General features: G+C 39.4%; 1 protein-coding gene across 1 annotated transcript in view; it reads right to left on the bottom strand.

Moving 5' to 3' along the window:
• Nucleotides 1–3465: 3465 nt before the first annotated feature.
• SLC35A1 (solute carrier family 35 member A1) overlaps nt 3466–22220 on the bottom strand; it is a 42187-nt gene continuing 23432 nt past the window's right edge. The window contains exons 3-8 of the mRNA XM_081251557.1: nt 14759–14918; nt 14417–14569; nt 9158–9224; nt 6926–7102; nt 6345–6479; nt 3466–4380 (exon numbers count right to left, since the gene is read on the bottom strand). Coding sequence (XP_081107683.1) covers nt 4253–4380; nt 6345–6479; nt 6926–7102; nt 9158–9224; nt 14417–14569; nt 14759–14918 — 820 coding nt within the window. The 3' untranslated portion in view covers nt 3466–4252. The remainder of the gene's footprint in view (nt 4381–6344; nt 6480–6925; nt 7103–9157; nt 9225–14416; nt 14570–14758; nt 14919–22220) is intronic.

Genomic DNA, 22220 nt, shown 5'->3' with positions numbered 1-22220 from the left:
CACCACGTCTTCTGTTAATGGACACTAGGTTACTTCCTTATTTTTGCTATTGTAAACAGTGCTGCTGTGAACATTGGGGTGCATGTATCTTTTTGAATTAGTGTTTTTGTTTTCTTCAGATATATACCCAGGAGTGGAATTGCTGGATCATATGGTAGCTCTATTTTTAGTTTTTTGAGGAGCCTCCACACTGTTTTCCAAAGTAGCTGCACCCATTTACATTCCCACCAACAGTGGGAGTAAAAGCCCCCTACTGTGTCTGTGCGCAAACATGCACACTCCTCGTGAGCAGTGTCCAGGCTTCCCACGGCCCTCCTGTCCCACCAGCCCTCTGACCAGCCAGGGGGCTGCCTTCCCTGTGCCGGACGCAGGGCTGGGGTGCCCAATATGTGGCTTGAACTGCTCACTTCCAGGGAGGATCTCCACCTGTGTGATCTCCCTTTTTCTGAGCCCTCTCCCTGGGGCACAGGTCCCAACCTGCTCACTTCTCTTCCCTTCCTACCAGATTCTGTGTGGATCTTTCTTACAGCCTTGGCTATACAGGAGACTTTCTGCCAGTTTCCAGTTAGTTTTCAGTGAGACTGTTCCACATGTAGATAGATAGATAGATAGATAGATAGATAGGATTTTTTTTTTTACTTTAAAAAAATTTTTTATTGTAGTTGATTTACAATGTTGTGTTAATTTCTGCTGTACAGTGAAGTGATTTGGTTATACATATTCATTTTCATATTATTTTCCCCTTATGGTTTATCACAGGATATTGAATATAGTTCCCTGTGCTGTACAGTAGGACCTTGTTGTTTATCCATCCTATGTATAATAGTTTGCGTCTACTAATCCCAGACTCCCATTCCTTCCCTACCTTGGTAACCACAAGTCTGTTCTCTATGTCTGAGTCTGTTTCTGTTTCGTAGATATGTTCATCTGTGTCATATTTGAGATTCCACATATAAGAGATATCATAAGGTATTTGTCTTTCTCTTTCTGACTTACTTTGCTTAGAATGATAATGTCTAGGTCCATCCATGTTGCTGCAAATGGCATTATTTCATGCTTTTTTTTATGGCTGAGTAATAGTCCATTGTTTATATATTCCACATCTTAATCCATTCATCTGTCGATGGACATTTAGGCTGTTTCCATGTCTTGGCTATTGTGAATAGTGCTGCTGTGAACATAGGGGTGAACATATCTTTTTGAATTATAGTTCTGTCTGGTTATATGCCCAGTAGTGGGATTGTTGGATCATATGGCAATTCTATTTTTAGTTTTTTGAGGAACCTCCATACTGTTCTCCATAGTGGCTGCACCAATTTACATTCCCACCAACAGTGTAAGAGGGTTCCCTTTTCTCCACACCCTCTCCAGCATTTGTCATTTGTAGACTTTTTGATGATGGCCGTTCTGGTGTGAGGTGGTACCTCATTGTAGTTTTAATTTGCATTTCTCCAATAATTAGCAATGATGAGCATCTTTTCACCACATGTAGATATATTTTGATGTGTTCATGGGGGGAGGTGAGTTCCACTTCCTCCTACTCTGCCATCCGATCTCCTCTGCCTTGACATCTTACAGTGCCATTCATCCAGAAACTCTTCTTGTAACTGAGATTACCTGTTTCCATGTTTTAAAATTGATGAGGAAGAAAAATCTCAATTTTCTTAGAATTATGACTGTTCTTAAATTTCGGGAGAACAAAATTGAGCTTTTTTGTCAATACAGCTGACAACTACTCCCAGAGAACAGGTCTCATACTTTTCATGGCTGTATACAGGTAACTCTTACCAGACTATGTGAACTGGGGCATTGAACACATTTGAATAACAAGGAATTACTTTACAGATATTGAATTAGGATCTTTGTAAAAATTACTCCATTAAACCACATTTGAAATGGAGTTTCTCAAACAGTTTCATGTATCTGCATATTGGTAAGTGTATTTTGTGTGACCTGCTTAGGAAACATGAGTAGGATGTGATCTGTTTGATGGTTACAGCTGTCCTCATCTGAGAATTTCCATTCAGATCTGTTATAATTTATTCTAACTATTGCTACTAGAAATCTTCTGAATACCAATGACAATCTAATTTTATGCATAGAGAAGCAAGTTAGCATGAACTAAAGCTTCTTTAGTTGAATGACCGTAGTTTTATATTGGCAAGTATGGTATACCTTAATCCTAGAAAAGACTCCAATTTTAAGTGAGTTATCTTCCAGATTGTTTATTTTCTTTTTTTTTTTTTTTTTTTTTTTTTTTTTTTTTTTTTTTTTTTTTTTTTTTTTTTTCTTTTTGCGGTATGCGGGCCTCTCACTGTTGTGGCCTCTCCCGTTGCGGAGCACAGGCTCCGGACGCGCAGGCCCAGAGGCCATGGCTCACGCGCCCAGCCGCTCCGCGGCATATGGGATCCTCCCAGACCGGGGCACGAACCCGTATCCCCTGCATCGGCAGGCGGACTCTCAACCACTGCGCCACCAGGGAGGCCCAGATTGTTTATTTTCTACTTAAAGTATCATCAGTTATTTTCTTAACACAAATCAGCCATGGGACATTTTTTACATGTCCAATATCTCCCTCCCCTTCTTTGAACAAACATTCCCCTTCCCAGATCTGTGGTAGCTTGCTTAGTATTTGTTTTAGGTTTCTTTTGGGGGGGTTGTTTGTTTTTAATATCTATTTATTTATTTTGGCTGCGCCGGGTCTTAGTTGCTGCGTGTGGGATCTTTAGTTGAGACATGCGAACTCGTAACTGCAGCATGATCTAGTTCCCCAACCAGGGATCGAACCTGGGCCCCTTGCATTGCGAGCATGCAGTCTTACCCACTGGACCACCAGGTAAGTCCCTTCCTTATGTTTGAATCTTTGAGTAAAAAGACAAGAGACAGTGATGGTTAAAGCCAAGTCTTTCTGAAAGCAGCTCTCTGAAAAGGCTGTTCAATAATTCCTACAACCTAGAGCCATACAGCCTTGACTGCAGTCCTTATAAATTCCTTTTTTTTTTTTTTAAGGCTAGCTGGAGGAGGTTTATAGCCATTTTTTGCAACCAAAGAGCCTTGATAAAATTCCAACATACAGAAAGTAAAAAATTTAATGTTTTGGGCTTGTGTTTGTGTTTCTGCATTATCTCTTTTTTTAAATTTATTTTATTTTTGGCTGCGTTGGGTCTTCGTTGCTGCACGTGGGCTTTCTCTGGTTGCGGTGCACAGGCTTCTCATTGTGGTGGCTTCTCTTATTGCGGAGCACAGGCTCTAGGGACACAGGCTTCAGTAGTTGTGGCACGCAGCCTCAGTAGTTGTGGCGCATGGGCTTAGTTGCTCCATGGCATGTGGGATCTTCCCGGACCAGGGCTCGAACCCATGTCCCCTGCATTGGCAGGCAGATTCTTAACCACTGAGCCACCAGGGAAGCACGTTTTTGCGTTATCTTAGTGGTCATATCTACAATATAAATAGTGATCAAACAGGTTTCATATAAATAAATTAAGTTTATTGCTGAATTTTTCCATAACATTATAGAAATTTTTTTTTAAAAAACACTGAAATTTCACAAATTATTGAGCTCAACAGTTAAACATACTTCATAAAAAAAGTACAAAAGTGACATTAGAAATATTTTTTGAAGAAAAGTATATCATCTAAGAGCAAAGAAATGTGAATCCAGACAATGAATGGCATAAATACAGCACTTTAAAGGAGTACTCAGTCACCACCCAGAAATCATTGTCTGAGTTATGAAATAGATTCAGTTTGAGAAGTTATATATTCAATTTGTTTCTGAACTAGCCTGTCTTGTTTTTGCCTCTCTTTTGTAAGAAAAGAGCTAGGTCTTTACTGCTGCTGGGACCAAATACTGTACATGCACTGGAGAATACGGGTCACCCTTCTCCCCTGGTACCTGCACAAGAGAACAGTTAGTACAGAAATGGCTTTGGCACTTTAACCCTTAACATAATCCCAAACCTTGTTAATTAAATATTGTAGCCTTGCATGATTTTTTTTAATACCACATCATCTCCATACTTTATATGTACATTATATATACAGTAATAAAAATCCTTCATTCTAAAACAAAACAGGTTGATTCCAAACAGGCCACATTAAATCTTTGTAGCAATACACTCACATAGCTTTCTTCTTAATGCTTATGCGACACAGTTTTTGTTTGTTTTTTTAAGCTACCTTCTGGGATTGACTTAAGGCTCTAGTTTAATGCAGATGGTTTAGTCTTAGTAGGAATCTTTTGAGGCTAAAATCACACACCACTGACTCTCTCTTTTGAAGCTGGTTCTCCTTGTTGGATGGATGTAGTGTCTTGTCTGGGTAATCCATAGAGATATATAGAAACACATACGAGAAGAGTACCAAGAGCAAAGGTGAGTGCTGAAAAGGAAAAAAAAAAAAAAAAAAGAATCTGTATTTGTGTTCTTAAAACTATGTAACAATGATTAGTTTAAAATTTTGAAGACTTTCAATTGTGGGTTTACACTATCAGACTGCATGGAAAATAAATTTAAGTGTTCTATATGATGATGGTAAAGTTTAGAAAGGTCATCAATTCTAGCTCCACCCCCACCCCACTCACCAAAAAAAGTAGTGAAATCAAGGGAGTGACAATCACTATGTACTTTTCAAGAATGCAAGTATGACTGTCCTGGACCACTGACAAAGAACATACTAACATCCCTATATGCTGATTGAAAGAAAACGCAGTGGAATATAGATTTTCCATGATACTAGAAACCTGTGAAAGTTAGGGTTAGTAGAGTAAAAGGCAGTTGAGCAAAATTCAGAGAGTTAGGTGACCAATGATTCAAACCATTGAAGATTTTTGAATAGGAGATGAGGTGGTGATTTAATGAGTAAAATTCCATTTTCTGCTAACATCTTTTTTTTTTTATCTTAATCCTGAAAATCTGGACACAACTGAATTACAACTTGCCCAAACTTGACAAGTAGGCATCATATAAATAAATCCTTATGTCAAAACTAAACCATATTCTATGTGGAGTACAATGGCACAGCCTTAATAGCTTTAAAAATGTCATGCAGAGAAACAACATCGAGCGATGACTTTTAGTTCATCCCTAACTAGAAGAGACTAGCTTTGCCTTCCAGAAAGGGGAAGAGGGCAAATTAAATCTAAATAGGAAACTAAGATTGCTAAGATATTCTAATTAATTTTCTTGACCATCAGTAAGACAGAACACTGACCAAAAAGCATTTATACTGTTTCCAAATATTCTTTAGGAGCACAGGCATAGGATTTGTTGAGCATAAAAGGATGGATCAGAACTACAAGTGAAAGTTCACACAAATCAGGTAAGAAAAACATCAGAAGGAGGGCCTAGAAATATGTTACTGAAATGGTAAGTAGTTGGCTTTATACAGAATACCTACCTACTATGTGCCAGGCACTGTTCTAAGCACTTTGCCTAAAACAACCCTATGAGATAGGTGTTATTATCATTCCCATTTTATAGACAAAGAAACTGAGACATGGGTTAAGTAACTTCTCCAAGGTTTTACAGCTAATAAATGGTACAAGCAAGATTTGAACCAGACTATCAAATTTTTTTCTAAGATTTCTACAAGGTTGGTGTTCTTCTATTTGCATTTATAACAAGTCAGTTTTAAAATGAAATGTAAATATAGGCCAGATCTGTTTCTTTTACTTAATGTTGATATTTGACAGATTTTTCTCACGTATTTATGGTATAGTTGATCAGTAAAGAAAATTATCACGGTATAAAAGCACCGGGAAATGTTAAGTCAGTATCACTGCTTAAATAATTCAGAAGCCAACTAGTGGTGGATATGGCTAGGGAAAATTATATTAGAAGGACCACCATAAAGGAGGTCCTAGAATGCCAGCTATAGTAATGAATTTTGTATTAATTACATATTAAATGAAACAAATAGCTTTATTAAAGAGAAAATTTAGATTTGGATTGTAGTTTCAAAACCAGTTTATACCCAAGTCTAAAACAGGAAGGTACAAAGTAAGGGGGAAATGAAAGAAGTTTTCTGTTCTTACCTCAGAATAAAAAGCCAAGTTTACTCTAATTCCACTGCGGAAATTAATCAGGGAGGCCTTGTCGGCAGAAACACTCTTTCTACTGAGTAGCCCGCTCACTTTCAGCTCTAGAACCATTTAAACAACCTAAGTACTGGGGACCCACATTCCACACAACTATGAACTGCTGCGCCTGTAGGATAAATTGTAACAAAACTAGGAATTTCTGTAAACGCTACAAGTAACTGCCATATTTAATGAAAGATGAAATGAACCAAGGAAGTGAGAAGCTCTTCCATGTTAGAAACTTAGAGTACAAACTAAGACATACTTATCTGTAATCCAAACAGCATCACTGAAGCAATGGTGGAAAGGACAATGGCTGCTGCTGCAGAAAAGCCTTTCATGATGTTGTCTGTGTACTTGACCACAACAGAAGTGTAGAGGCCTCCAACACTAGCAAGAACTCACATACAGAAAGAAAGAAAATCTTAACACTCAAATAAATGAAACGTTCTATGATGGTGAGGCAGTTTTCACCCCCAGAGATGCCATACTAATTTACCTAGGAAAATACTATTTTCCTTAGAAGCAGCCATCTGAGATTTTGTACTAGGAGTCATAGTTCCTACAAAACAACATTGTTTTTAAGACGCCCAAAGGGCTATGTAGTCTACTGCTAAACTGTGCACATTTCTTGCTAATACATTAGATACTTTTGATTGTGAAGGCAAAATTGCTTGGGATAGCTCTGCCACAAAAGTAAGTCAATAAAACCAAAATTACATTTTCAAACTGGTATTCACAGTGAACAATTTCAAAATGCTATAAAGGCTTAAAATGGACATCTAACTTGAGGGAAAAAAGGGGGGCGGTGAATCTACCCAGAACCTTTAATTCCTGGATACTTACAGATGACAAGCCAGACATAATATGTGTAACCATAGAAAAATCCTTTTTCTTTAATTTCAGCTCCATCTGACAAGTAGACGCCAACTAATGTCACAACAATCCCTGATAGATACATTTGAATGTTTCTCACCCAAAGGGAAGTGTCTGAACTCTTTAAAACTTTTTCAAAATACACTCCTGAAAGAAAATTAAGCATGCAAATATGAAATAGATATTATTAGAAATTAATCTAAAATGTCTTTATTTAGAATAATAACCCCAAAATATGATAATATAAAGTATATGATTTGCAGAACAGACACATTTTACATTAATTACATGCAGATTTATTACGCTGGTTGTGATGCATGGCATACCGAACATTACCAATTTGTATTTTTACAGAGCATATAGAATTAATAACCAAGAGGGAGCTTTCTAACCTACATTTAACAGGAGACTCTTATATTACTATTAATAGTTTCCGCCTTTATTATAGCAGTGAGATAGATCACAAAAGCTCTTTATTAATGCCACTAAAAGACTTGCTTTGGTCAGCTGGAACACTATATACTATTAGAGTCAGTTATCTTAAACATACCCCTATAATATCTGCCTAGTATGAATATTCCCAACTTGGCAAAATAACCTATATAATCACCACTTAGGATTTTTTCGGAGAGTGACACAACCAAAATAAAATTTAAATAGAACTTGCTGAGTGAAGCCATTTTCCTTTAGAGCAGGGGTCTACAGACCAGGTTCACCCACAATGTCAGAAGGACCATGAACTCCCTAACTAGATAATATGTTTTGTGTCTATGTGCATTTTTCTGGGGGTGAGGATCCGACACCTTTTTAGGTGCTCCAAAAGCGCACGTGTGTCCCCACCCCACCCCCAAAATCACATAGCACAGCTGTAAGTTTTATACTTAAAATGAATGCATGTTAAGCAAGGACATTAAAGATTTTTGTTATAAACACTGTTAATCAGAGACTTAGGAATTGCCACTAAAATACTAATCAACTAAAAATTCAAATGAAAACCAAGATTGTTTTTGATGAACCTATGTTGGAAAGAGCCAGAGAATGGGAACAAACATATAATAGCTATTCCTATTTCTATTTTTGATTTTCCTATCTGGGAAAACCATTTAACTATTGGAAAACCACTTAACTATTCAGTTCACAGTTACTCCAAGCACAGGGATATTAAACCATGTACCATTTCCTCAACTGTGTATTGAGAATACACACCTTATGATAAATAAACTGTTGGACACAAACATTTTACTGTTCAAAACAGTGCTAAAAATCTAGTAGTATATTATTTGGGGAGTAACCCAATTTTTGTTTCTAATTTGTTGTTTCCTAAGAATAAAAGTTTAGCATGATGCTATCATTAAGTATATTCCTAAATTTAGATTTTCCCCTCTTATCAAATGACTAGATACAGAAGTGAAAAATACTTTCTTAGTCAAAAATAAAGAGTACTAACTCTTGATATAGCAAAATAAAGATAAATAATAAAGATGCATGGCTATAACTAATATACTCTTTACTTTCAGTTTCTTCTCTGTTGGAACCATTTCTAAAACATTCCTTACATTGCACTTAACATTCATACTTTGTCTCTTCTTGATTCAGTGAAGGATAGCCTGTCCCTACATATATGAGTCCAGACTTCCACATTTATTTGATGTTAGTGATTTTGATTCTTCCCTCCCCTTTTGGCTGTTACTTCTGGGTATTAGGTTTTCTTAGGTATCACCCCCCTTTCCTCCCTACTCCATAATTCCTAATCTGTTGAAGCAGAGGAAGAACTTGAGGTTACCAGGGAAATACAGATACTGAGCTAGTAACTAACAACCTAAAGCAGCAGAATCGAACCTGAGGATAGTGCCAGTGCCAGGAAAATAGAAAGAGGTACTTGATCTTTCTGATGGCTAACTTCCTCCATCTTTTAATTTATTTGGGGGATCTTGGCTGGACCGGGGATAGTCAAGGATAACAGAAATACATTCTTAGATAATTGCAAAGATGAATAAGGACTGAGGTTTAAGCTGAGTTAAACACTACTACATGCTTACTAGAAAAACAGCTGACATAAAACTATATAGTATTAAGTAAGAAGATAAGCTTTAACAGGAGTAAAGTTGTTAGTTTGATAAAGCAAGATAAAGTCAATCCCTATTTAAAGTCTGATGTTTTTTTAAAAATTTGACAACAGAATAAAATGCTTTTATGACTTACCTGCAAATCCTGAGCACAATACAGCAACAGCTATAGCACCAAACCCTAATAATGGATTCTGTTCCACCTGCAATAGTAATGTTTTAGAAGTTATTTTTAGTGACTAGTAAATAGAATTCATCCGAGAACAAACAAATGAATACAAAAATCTGTTTACAGTTCTGCTGAAAGTATGTGCCATATCTGACATGGCTATTCTATAGAATAAGACAGGACCAAACAAAAGGCCATCCCAGAGATAAACCAAAGTACTTAAGTTAAAACCTATCCTTCAAATTATAGCCAGAGTAAACGCTTGATATAACGTGTGCCTACTTCCTAATAACAATGGGCACCCAAGCACAGAACTGTGCAGTCAGGCCGCCTCTTCATTTTAACTTCTGCCACCACAACTCAAGCTCTTATAAGATCAAGCATGGAAATGGTAGCAGTTTGACTTGTTTAATTTATTCCCTGTCACGTACAGGATGGAGTAATGACATGTAAGATTTCCTACTTCCCTGAATTTTTATCAGATATTAATAGCATGCCATCTATGTACCAGATATACTGTTTTATATTCTAAATGAATAAACATGAAGATGATACACAGCTTTGATTCTTAAATAGTTCATGGATGGGAGAGATTGACACATATATATAATCATGATACTTTGCTAACAGATGCAGGTTTATGGGCCCCCAACCTATTGTTTCAACTGTATTTCCTCTTCCCTAAACTAACCATCAGGAGCTTTCATCAGTCTTTCCTCAGAGATAAATGTTTTCTCAGTGGCAATGCTGAAACTAAAGGGTTGAGACACGTGTCTGTAATATGACAAGCACATACCTTGTTCAAAATAAATAAGCCTGAGAGAAGGACAGTATTGCTTGATGTTAAGTACCTGAGAGAGAAAGCTTGCTCTAAAATGTCTTCATGAAGATAAAAGGAGAAATAGAAGATAATTATGGACTAACGGTTCTCAAAGTATGGTCCCTAGACCAGCAGCATCACCTGGGAACTTGTTAGAAATGAAACTTGACAGGCCCCTCCCCAGATCTACTGAATCATAAACTATGGGGATGGGGCCCAGAAATCTGTTTAACCTTCCCGTTGAGTCTGATGTACACTAAAGTTTGAGAATCACTACTATAGACTACAACTGATAAACAAGGATGCTTTCCTAATACAAACTATAAGGCCAGCATAGAGAGGAGAAAAAATAACGGTGTGAGATTTCATCTATCCCAACAACTGCTTGAAAGCTCAAGCTACTAAAGATAGTGTCTGACAAATTCTTGGTTGCTTTTCTGCCAGTTTAATCTCTACAGTTAGGAAAAATGGTGATAGACACTGCTTCTCTGGACTTAATACTGACTGATAAGAAACTGCCGGGTGGGACTTCCCTGGTGGCGCAGTGGTTAAGAATCCGCCTGCTAATGCAGGGGACACGGGTTCGAGCCCTGGTCCAGGAAGATCCCTTTTCTGCCAGTTTAATCTCTACAGTTAGGAAAAATGGTGATAGACACTGCTTCTCTGGACTTAATACTGACTGATAAGAAACTGCTGGGTGGGACTTCCCTGGTGGCGCAGTGGTTAAGAATCCGCCTGCTAATGCAGGGGACACGGGTTCGAGCCCTGGTCCAGGAAGATCCCACATGCCGCGGAGCAACTAAGCCTGTGCACCACAACTACTGAAGCCCGCACGCCTAGGGCCCGTGCTCCACAACAAGAGAAGCCACCACAATGAGAAGCCCACACATGGCAAGGAAGAGTAGCCCCCACTTGCCGCAACTTAGAGAAAGCCCATGCATAGCCCCAGTGCGGCCAAAAGAAGAAAGAAACTGCTGGGTGATGAAGTGGAAGTGATGGAAACCTAGGAAAATGGCAACCGTGTCGTTTTAGCATGAGCAATAGCCAAACAGCATAGTTAAGAGACTTGAGCTCGTCTTGAATAAATCAAATTCAAAAAAATAAAACTTACAATTCATAGCTAGTGGGAAGATGGGTTATGAGGGTAAGAGTTTCTTAAGAATGAGATTCTAATGAACAGTAAAGAAAGAAATCAGTGTTACTAATTAAGGGCATCTTCAATGAATTCTCATTTTATAGGAACACTTAAAAAAAAAATACAGTACACAAAACCAAGAGGAACCAACCAGGAGTTTTAGTATCAAAAGACTGAAAACTCAGTGTAAGTGCAGGCTTGCAAAATTTAAAGGCCTTTAAAAGTATGTTTAGCTTCGGAAGAAAAGCGTATGCTTCTTCGGCTAGATGACATACTGTTAGATAGCAAGAAAATAAGAGTTACCCAAACCTAGTTTCCACTTTCTCTGTGAATAATGACTTTAAATGAATGAATAGGAACCGAAGTCCAAGACGTGGTTTGCTGTTGTGAGAGCACCTACCTAAATAAATTCAGAACTATCTTGACCAAGAATAGTAGCAAATCAAGGTACTGATCACTGTACCTCTGAAGAATAATGGGGCATAGAAGCTATGCCAGAAAATCTGAATTGGGCAAATACCATCCTGATTTTCAAAAAGGCAGAGGGAAAGAAAGCTGCAGAAATTATAAACAGCAGCTTGAGACCTGTAAGGCGGCCCAGTACACTCACCAAGAGCATAGACTCTGGAGCCATGCTGCCTGGGTCCAAGCAAGGTTGAGCCATTGCTAGCCTTCTTTGCCTATCAGTTTCCTCATAAGAAAATGGAAATAAAAATACATGCCTCGTATGGTGGCTGTGAGCATAAGTGAATTAATGTATTTTTGTAAAGCGCTTAGAACACTGCTAGTATCCAGTATGACATGTGACTGCAGCTGCTGTTGTTATTACTGAATACCAGCGAAATGCTACAACAGGTGACTTGGAGAACTTTTGAAGAAACCATCAAAAGTGTAATGGTCATCACAAGAAAATGGTGTGGCTTCCGTAAGAATACGACTACCAAATTTTCTTACTGAAAGAATTCTTAGTGTAAGTGCTGAGGGGAATTCCATAGAGATAATGTTTGGCAAGAAATCTGACAGATTTGCATAATATTTTTGTGAACAAGACAGAGGAATGTAGTGAGGATAACAGTAGTTCTATTCGCAGCTGAGTGAGTGCTCATATAGCAAAGTGCTAATTAACAGAATAAAACCAAGCTAGACCAGCAACCAATATCAACTAGCCAGGCATATGAATAAGCCGTCCTAGAAACAGATCCTCCAGGCCTAGGCAAGTCTTCAGTTGACTGCAGCCCTAGCTGATATCTTGACTGCAACCTTATGAGAGACCTCAAGCCAGAATGTCTAAAAGAGGCCAGCTCAGGCACCCTCTAATTCCTGACCCATAAAAACTGTGAGAGAGAATGTTTCTTAAGCAAGGAAAAAGAAAAAAAAAAAAAAAGTCAAGCTAAAGAGAGTCTAGAGGTATGGCCACAGAACTCTGGTCCTGTCCTGTCTAAAATTTTCAGTGAAGACCCAGAAGACATAGGTATCAAATCTGTAGAAAGCATAACATTCAAAGAAAAAGCTACTAATGGATAAGGACTTGAAAGTCCTCAAAGGCTTGAACAATAACCCAAAGCTAACAAGATGGGCTTAATAAACATAAACGCATTTTGCATTTTGGTTTAGAAGAAGCCCGTGGCACAAAACACATCTGAGACAAACTGTATTCGTGTGAAACAGCTACATGTGGTTGTATAATCAGTTACATAATGGATAGCCTCCTCCAGCCAAAAAAAACCTAATATAACCTTATGCTGATTTAACAAGTCTCTGGTATTCGGAATAAAGGAGGTAATTAGCGAACTACACCTCACACCACGCAGTCATTATCTGGAGACGGCGTGAACTTTTAGGACACACTGAGGAAAAAGAACGGATAAATGCACCTAGAAAAGCAATACGAGGCAATACTGGGGCACGAGCCAGGGATCATAAAGTCTCCAGAAGCCATATTATAGAAAGAAACAACAAGGTTGTCTCAGTGGGGGAGAAGACAAGACACGGAGGGTGGAGATGCAGCATTGTTCTCAAACATTCAAAGGCTCATCGTATGGAGTTTGCAGGGATTTGAGTTATTCTGACAAGAACAAGGAACAATGAGAGGCAGTTACAGGAAGCTACATTCTGTTTAAAATATGAAAGAACTTTCTAGAGCTCCAAAAGTAAAATACTCTGCTTTAGCTTACACTCAGCTTTTCACACATATTACCTAGGTGAGGTGAACCTTTTCTAAAGGTGTAGGGTGTTACTGGAAGTTCATATTTAACTTTTAAGTGTCTGCCTTACTTTCCAAACAAATTCTTTACAGTTCTACATCTGATTATACGTGCAGTGCATAGTTGATCAGTGTTTTGAAATGTCACTGACAATATGAGCACGTTTAAACATCATGTAAAGACAATACATATTAATTTAAAACTCACTTTCTGGGGAAAAATACTCTTCCACCAGGTCAGAAAGTAACTACCTAAAAAGGAGCTTTCTCCTTTCACAAGCTCTGCGTACATCCCCAGCTGCCTTATACTCCTCAGAGCACCAGGTCTCTCATCTGCTGAGAGTTAAAGAAGGGTGTAGAGTTGCAGAGGGAAGCTCCCGACCTTCAGGTCCTTCACTGTAGTTCCACTTCCTACTCCTCTTTGGGAAAATAACCAATTAAAGCATAGAATATATTAAAAAAAAATCAGGTATGTACCTTAACATTTAACTCTTCAACTAAAAGTTACAAGTAAAGGCACTTTTTGCCCTATTGTAGTTACTAGTTATTGGGGAAAACACTATTCTGTAAGCCCTGCTGCTGACAGTGGATGTATGTGCAAAATGATTAAAAAATTTTGAGTTGCGGGAGAACATGAAAATTAGATGGAGAAAACTCCGCCCAGTATTTCTGAGAAAATGTCTGAAAGAGGCCTAGAAGTTGTGAACACAGACACTGTGTGGAAGTTGGCACAACTGAGTTACAGGTTAGCTGTTAACTGTGCAACTTTGGGTACGTGACTTCACCTCTTTGGACTTCAATTCTGTTATCCATAAAACGAAGGAGGTGCATTACATGGAGTTTAAGACACCATCCATCTCTAACATAGTTCAGGCATATTCTTCCTTCTCAAAAAGGAAGCCCGGAGGTATTAACTCTCCTTGACAATAACATCACCCTAAGGGGAAAAAGGCGTATCTATATGGCAGAGGCTATGAATCATGCTCCATTCTTTTCCGTGTGACTGTGTGGAGGGCTCTGGACTCTGGAAAGTTCCCGTTTAGCTACAGTGAGCACTTAGCTTCTTACCACGACGCCGGTGGCCTGGGCTGGCCTCCACTGTACGAGGACGACTCCTCCACACAGCATAAAAACTGAAATCCACTGTAACCTGCTGAGCGTCCTGTTTAACATTAAAACGGTACATAGAGCAGTACAAGGAATCTTCAACTGGTACGTCACCTAACAACAAACAATGAACTCATCAGCTCGGTTAACATTAGACTGACACAAATGTATTATTTCTGATATCATGAACAAAGCTGTAGAGAAAAATATTCGATAGTTTGATAAAGGGTGAGTAAAACATCTTTTCACCGTGAAAACACTTTTTAAGATTTTGCGCCTGCCATTATCAGCTACTTCACCTACCTGGTATACTGCTGCATCCAGATTGCTGAGAGCCAGGAAAGCCATGTTGTTCTGCACAGCATACACTAAGGAAGGCACGCTCAACTTCATCAGTTCCTTGGGGCTCCCCAAGACATTTTCTCTTAAAGATGCCTTGAATCTACCCAGATTACCAGTTTCTCTTTGAAAACAAAAAGGGGAAATGAGAAGGGATGAGGAAGAAAATGAAAGATCATCCTTTCTATTACATACTGTCACACATAGGATAGCTACATTGTGTTAAGTTCACTGATATAATTTAGCAAACTTATTTCTAGAATTTTTAACTAATTTTAGATCTATTAAAAGAAGCAAACCAGCAATGCATCCCCATAAAAGAAAAACAACTACCATCTTCATTTGGGAAAATATGACAATCAGGTTTACCATCCTCATCCTCTGGTCAAAGTTTCAGGGGCTTTTGAGTATATTAAACAATGAGAGTACCAGGAAACCAGAATTGCCGATATTACCTATAAAAAATTAATTTAATCCCTGCCACTTTAACTGCCACTGCATCAAGTTCACCCAGATTATTTTTTACATTAATCGGGTTGCATATACATTTTTTTAATTTTTAAAATTACAATAGATTTTAATTGCAAACAAAAGAAAAAAGCGTTAGTAGTTATAGAAGTTACTTGGCATAGGAATTGAGTGATGCAGGTCAATATTATTTGTAAATTAATTCCGTGTTTGTGCAATATGGTAGACAATAAATCTTTAAATAAGCATATTCTCATAAAATTCAAGTATGTATCTGTATAATTTTGCAGGAAATCTGAATAATTTACTAATATCAGTAAGGTAAACTGTACCTGTAACATACATAAAGCTTACTACTTGAGTACATATTGATTGATGCATGCTCTTAAGTATTCTTATTTTTCCTCAGGAGGAACTAGCTAATCTGGCTCATATTTCCCCCTGTTGTAAATGAGCTCATTTATTTCCTGAAAATACAAATCAAAGAACACTTTTATAAGCATTAACACCAAAAAAAAGTGCTACATCAAAAGGCTCCTAACTGCCCCTCACAAAGTCCTTAAAAGGACCACAATACTTTGTTGGGAAGATCGAGGTATTTCAACTCACAATGAGCCTCTAATATTTTGGGTTAACATTAGAATCAACAGTCACTAATTGGATATTTTCATATTTAAATAGTGCAAAAATAATTACCCAAGTTCTGAGGAGGAGCAAAAAGTCCGTAATGTCTAATTAACTACCTATGCCTTATCCACAGTAGAACACTCCAGCCCCCAAGAAGATTATTAAGACAGGAAATTTGGCCCAGGCCACAGAAACAGAAGATGCCCTTCTTACTTACAGAGCTTACTTTGCTGCCAAAGCTACATGCACACAGCCTGGAGGGCGACTATACACTCCATGCAGAGGAGGGAGAGAATACCAGAAGATTACTGGGAAAGTCTGCATTGTAGAGTTTTCCAGATAGCTGAAGGTTGGCCCTTTAAACATTTACCATTCTTTTTTTTAACACAAATCTAAGATGTTCTATATAATTCTTCACCTCTTAAAAGAGTATAAAGAATAATTTCTCAAAGTTTTCCCTCAATTATAAAATTGAAGAGAAAAAGATTAAAAAGAAGAATCACAGAGGTCCAACTCAAAGAACCATCTTAACAAGGTGATATAATTGAACATTTTCTATATTGTCATAATTCTCACTAGGAAACACATGATGGCAGAGACATAAATCTTAACAGGCTGTGTGAAGTACAGGACACTGCTTTTACTGAATCATTACTTAATGCCCTTGCAAAATGCTGACTTCCATACTAATGTATCTTCAGAGTGGCTCCCTAAAGAACTACTGAGAGGTACCTGTTTGTACCCATCTTTCACAGTCCACCTCCTTCCGTGTCCATTTATCTCCCACATACGATTCCTCAAGCTCTAGCTTAGTAGCCACTTATCCCTTCCCTAATCCCTAGCTATGGGCAATGCCATCTTACCTCCAATCCTTAGAGATATTCTAAACCCTCAACGGTATCAAATGAATTTCTGCCTATCCAGAGAACAGAGCTGATCTCTTTATCACTGGCTCTCTTTGCTCTGCTAGAATACAGGCTGCTTAAGTATCTAACAGCTTCTATTAACCACCATGGCTGTACCAATAATCAAGGCTGCTGTGGTCCCTTTTCTCCCTGTCACTCTTCTCTTATCTCTTCTCCCACACTTTTCAGCTTTCACATCAAATGCAGGGCCTGTGAGACATCACCAGCCAACATGAGTGCTCCTTTCCTTCAACGTGAAAATCCAGTACAGTACGCTGTGTCCAGATTAACCTTCAGGTCTTTGGCTCTTCTGGCCATATCCTTTTTATTGGATACTTAGGAACTATTACTTCTCCACTGCCAGGAAGACTTTACTATCTTTTTCTGCTTCCTTAATGCAGATATTAGAGAAGCCAAGGTATACCAGAATGCTAACTACTGGGAAGCTCAAGCTTCACTATGGTACCTTAGAATTATACCAATATTATATAATTATAACAAGATATTTTGAAATGTTACAAAAAATAGCAGAGAATGCTAAAAAAATTGTAACAGAAAAAACAAAAGCTCAAAATAATTAATGATTTTAGAACGTAGAATAAAGAGATTTAGGAGGTATAAGAAAGAATATAGGGGAATGTTACCACACAGAATGTTTTAAAAGAGGAGATAAATTATTTCCGTATTAGGTTATATCTTGCTTCATTTAATATATTTAATAAGAATACAGCTCTAAGAGGGGAAGATGGCAGAAGAGTAAGACGCAGAGATCACCTTCCTCCCCACAGATACACCAGAAATACATCTACACGTGGAACAACTCCTACAGAACACCTACTGAACGCTGGCAGAAAACCTCAGACCTCCCAAAAGGCAAGAAACTCCCCACATACCTGGGTAGGGAAAAAGAAAAAAGAAAAAACAGAGACAAACAATAGGGACGGGACCTGCACCAGTGGGAGGGAGCCGTGAAGGAGGAAAGGTTTCCACACACTAGGAGCCCCTTCGTGGGCGGAGACTGTCGGTGGCGGAGGGGGAAAGATTCGGAGCCACGGAGGAGAGCGCAGCCACAGGAGTGCGGAGGGCAAAGCGGAGAGATTCCCACACAGAGGATCGGTGCCCTCAGGCACACAGCAGTCCAAGAGGCTTGTCTGCTCACCCGCCGGGACAGGCGGGGCTGGGAGCTGAGGCTCGGACTTCGGTCAGAGCGCAGGGAGAGCATTGGGCTTGGCAGCGTGAACAGAGCCTAAAGGGGTTAGTGCACCATACCTAGCCGGGAGGGAGTCCGGGAAAAAGTCTGGACCTGCCGAAGAGACAAGAGACTTTTTCTTCCCTCTTTGTTTCCTGGTGCGCAAGGAGAGGGGATTAAAGGAGCTCCAGAGATGGGCGGGAGCCGCGGCTAACAGCGTGGAGCCCAGAGACGGGCATGAGACGCTAAGGCTGCTGCTGCCTCCGCCAACAGGCCTGTGAGCAAGCACAGGTCACTATCCACAACCCCCTTCCGGGGAGGCTGTGCAGCCCGCCACGGCCAGGATCCCCGGGATCCAGGGACAACTTGCCCGGGAGAACACACGGCGCACCTCAGGCTGGTGCAACGTCACGCCGGCCTCTGCCGCCGCAGGCTCGCCCCGCCTCCGTACCCCTCCCTCCCCCCGGCCTGAGTGAGCCAGAGCCCCCGAATCAGCGGCTCCTTTAACCCCGTCCTGTCTGAGTGAAGAAGAGATGCCCTCCGGCAACCTACTCGCAGAGGCAGGGCCACATCCAAAGCTGAAACCTGGGAGCTGTGCCAACAAAGAAGAAAAAGGGAAATCTCTCCCAGTAGCCTCAGGAGCAGTGGATTAAATCTCCACAATCAACTTGATGTACCCTGCATCTGTGGAATACCTGAATAGACAACGAATAATCCCAAAATGAGGAGGTGGTCTTTGAGAGCAAGATTTATTATTTTTCCCTTTTTGCTCTTTTTGTGAGTGTGTATGTGTATGCTTCTGTGTGAGATTTTGTCTGTATAGCTTTGCTTTCACCATTTATCCTAGGATTCTATCAGTCCGTTTTTTTTACTTTAAAAAAAATTTTTTTAATAATTATTTTTTTATCTTAATGACTTTATTTTTTTTTTATTTTATTTATTTATTTTTGGCTGCATTGTGTCTTTGCTGTGCGCAGGCTTTCTCTAGTCGTGGCAAGTGGGGGCTACTCTTTTGTTGCAGCTGTGTGGGCTTCTCATTGCAGTGGCTTTGCTTGTTGTGGAGCATGGGGTCTAGGCGTTTGGGCTTCAGTAGTTGTGACTTGCGGGCTCTAGAGCACAGGCTCAGTAGTTGAGGCGCATGGGCTTAGTTGTTCCATGGCATGTGGGATCTTCCAGGACCAGGGCTCGAACCTGTGTCCCCTACATTGGCAGGCAGATTCTTAACCACAGCGCCACCAGGGAAGCCCCCATTAATGACTTTATTTTACCTTACCTTATTTTCTTTTCTTTTATCCCCTCCCTCCCTCTCTCCCTCTCCCCCCCCCACTCTTTCTTTCTTTCTTTTTCTCCCTTTTAATCTGAGCGTGTGGATGAAAGGCTCTTGGTGCTGCAGCCAGGAGACAGTGCTGTTCCTCTGAGGTGGGAGAGCCAACTTCAGGACACTGGTCCACAAGAGACCTCCCAGCTCCATGTAATACCAAACGGCAAAATCTCCCAGAGATCTCCATCTCAACAGCAACACCCAGCTTCACTCAACGACCAGCAAGCTACAGTGCTGGACACCCTATGCCAAACAACTAGCAAGACAGGAACACAACCCCACCCATTAGCAGAGAGGCTGCCTAAAATCATAATAAGTCCACAGACACCCCAAAACACACCACCAGACATGGAACTACCCACCAGAAAGACAAGATCCAGCCTCATCCACCAGAACACAGGCACTAGTCCCCCCCACGAGGAAGCCTACAAAACCCACTGAAGCAACTTTAGCCACTGGGGACAGACAGCAAAAACAACGGGAACTACGAACCTGCAGCCTGCAAAAAGGAGACCCCAAACACACTAAGATAAGCAAAATGAGAAGACAGAAAAACACACAGTACATGAATGAGCAAGGTAAAAACCTACCACAACGAAAAAATGAGGAAATAGGCAGTCTACCTGAAAAAGAATTCAGAATTATAATAGTAAAGATGATCCAAAATCTTCGAAACAGAGTAGCGAAAATGCAAGAAACATTTAACAAGGACCTAGAAGAACTAAAGATGAAACAAGCAACGATGAACAACACAATAAATGAAATTAAAAATACTCTAGAAGGGATCAATAGCAGAATAACTGAGGCAGGAGAAACGATAAGTGACCTGGAAGATAAAATAGTGGAAATAACTACCGTAGAGCAGAATAAAGAAAAAAGAACGAAAAGAACTGAGGACAGTCTCAGTGACCTCAGGGACAACATTAAACACACCAACATTCGAATTATAGGGGTTCCAGAAGAAGAAGAGAAAAAGAAAGGGACTGAGAAAATATTTGAAGAGATTATAGTTGAAAACTTCCCTAATATGGGGAAGGAAATAGTTAATCAAGTCCAGGAGGCACAGAGAGTCCCATACAGGATAAATCCAAGGAGAAACACGCCAAGACACATATTAATCAAACTGTCAAAAATTAAATACAAAGAAAACATATTAAAAGCAGCAAACAAAAAACAACAAATAACACACAAGGGAATGCCCATAAGGTTAACAGCTGATCTTTCAGCAGAAACTGCAAGCCAGAAAGGACTGGCAGGACATATTTAAAGTGATGAAGGAGAAAAACCTGCAGCCAAGATTACTCTACCCAGCAAGGATCTCATTCAGATTGGATGGAGAAATTAAAACCTTTACAGACAAGCAAAAGCTGAGAGTTCAGCACCACCAAACCAGCTTTACAACAAATGCTAAAGGAACTTCTCTAGGCAAGAAACACAGGAGAAGGTAAAGACCTACAATAACAAACCCAAAACAATTAAGAAAATGGGAATAGGAACATACATATCGATAATTACCTTAAATGTAAATGGATTAAATGCTCCCACCAAAAGACACAGATTGGCTGAATGGATACAAAAACAAGACCCATATATATGCTGTCTACAAGAGACCCACTTCAGACCTAGAGACACATACAGACTGAAAGTGAGGGGATGGAAAAAGATATTCCATGCAAATGGAAACCAAAATAAAGCTGGAGTAGCAATTCTCATATCAGACAAAATAGACTTTAAAATAAAGACTATTAGAAGAGACAAAGAAGGACACTACATAATGAACAAGGGAGCGATCCAAGAAGAAGATATAACAATTGTAAATATTTATGCACCCAACATAGGAGCACCTCAATACATAAGGCAAATACTAACAGCCATAAAAGGGGAAATCGACAGTAACACATTCATAGTAGGGGACTTTAACACCCCACTTTCACCAATGGACAGCTCATCCAAAATGAAAATAAATAAGGAAACACAAGCTTTAAATGATACATTAAACAAGATGGACTTAATTGATATTTAAAGGACATTCTATCCAAAAACAACAGAATACACATTTTTCTCAAGTGCTCATGGAACATTCTCCAGGATAGATCATATCGCGGGTCACAAATCAAGCTTTGGTAAATTTAAGAAAATTGAAATTGTATCAAGTATCTTTTCTGACCACAACGCTATGAGACTAGATATCAATTACAAGAAAAGATCTGTAAAAAATACAAACACATGGAGGCTAAGCAATACACTACTTAATAACGAAGTGATCACTGAAGAAATCAGAGGAAATCAAAAACTACCTAGAAACAAATGAGACAATGGAGACACGACAACCCAAAACCAATGGGATGCAGCAAAAGCAGTTCTAAGAGGGAAGTTTATAGCAATACAATCTCACCTTAAGAAACAGGAAACATCTTGAATAAACAACCTAAACTTGCACCTAGAACAATTAAAGAAAGAAGAACAAAAAAACCCCCAAAGTTAGCAGAAGGAAAGAAATCATAAAGATCACATCAGAAATAAATGAAAAAGAAATGAAGGAAACAATAGCAAAGATTAATAAAACTAAAAGATGCTTCTTTGAGAAGATAAACAAAATTGATAAACCATTAGCCAGACTCATCAAGAAAAAAAGGGAGGGCTTCCCTGGTGGCGCAGTGGTTGGGAGTCCGTCTGCCGATGCAGGGGACGCGGGTTCATACCCCGCTCCGGGAGAATCCCACATGCCGTGGAGTGGCTGGGCCCGTGAGCCATGGCCGCTGAGCCTGCACGTCCGGAGCCTGTGGTCCGCAACAGGCGAGATGACAGCAGTGAGAGGTCCGCGTACCGGAAAAAAAACAAAAAAACAAAAAAGAAAAAAAGGGAGAAGACTCAAATCAATACAAATCAATAGAATAAAAAATGAAAAAGAAGTAA

Source organism: Mesoplodon bidens (assembly GCF_964165515.1).
Source record: "Mesoplodon bidens genome assembly, chromosome: 12".
In the NCBI taxonomy this organism is placed as follows: domain Eukaryota; kingdom Metazoa; phylum Chordata; class Mammalia; order Artiodactyla; family Ziphiidae; genus Mesoplodon; species Mesoplodon bidens.
This window is presented reverse-complemented; position numbering and strand designations above follow the sequence as displayed.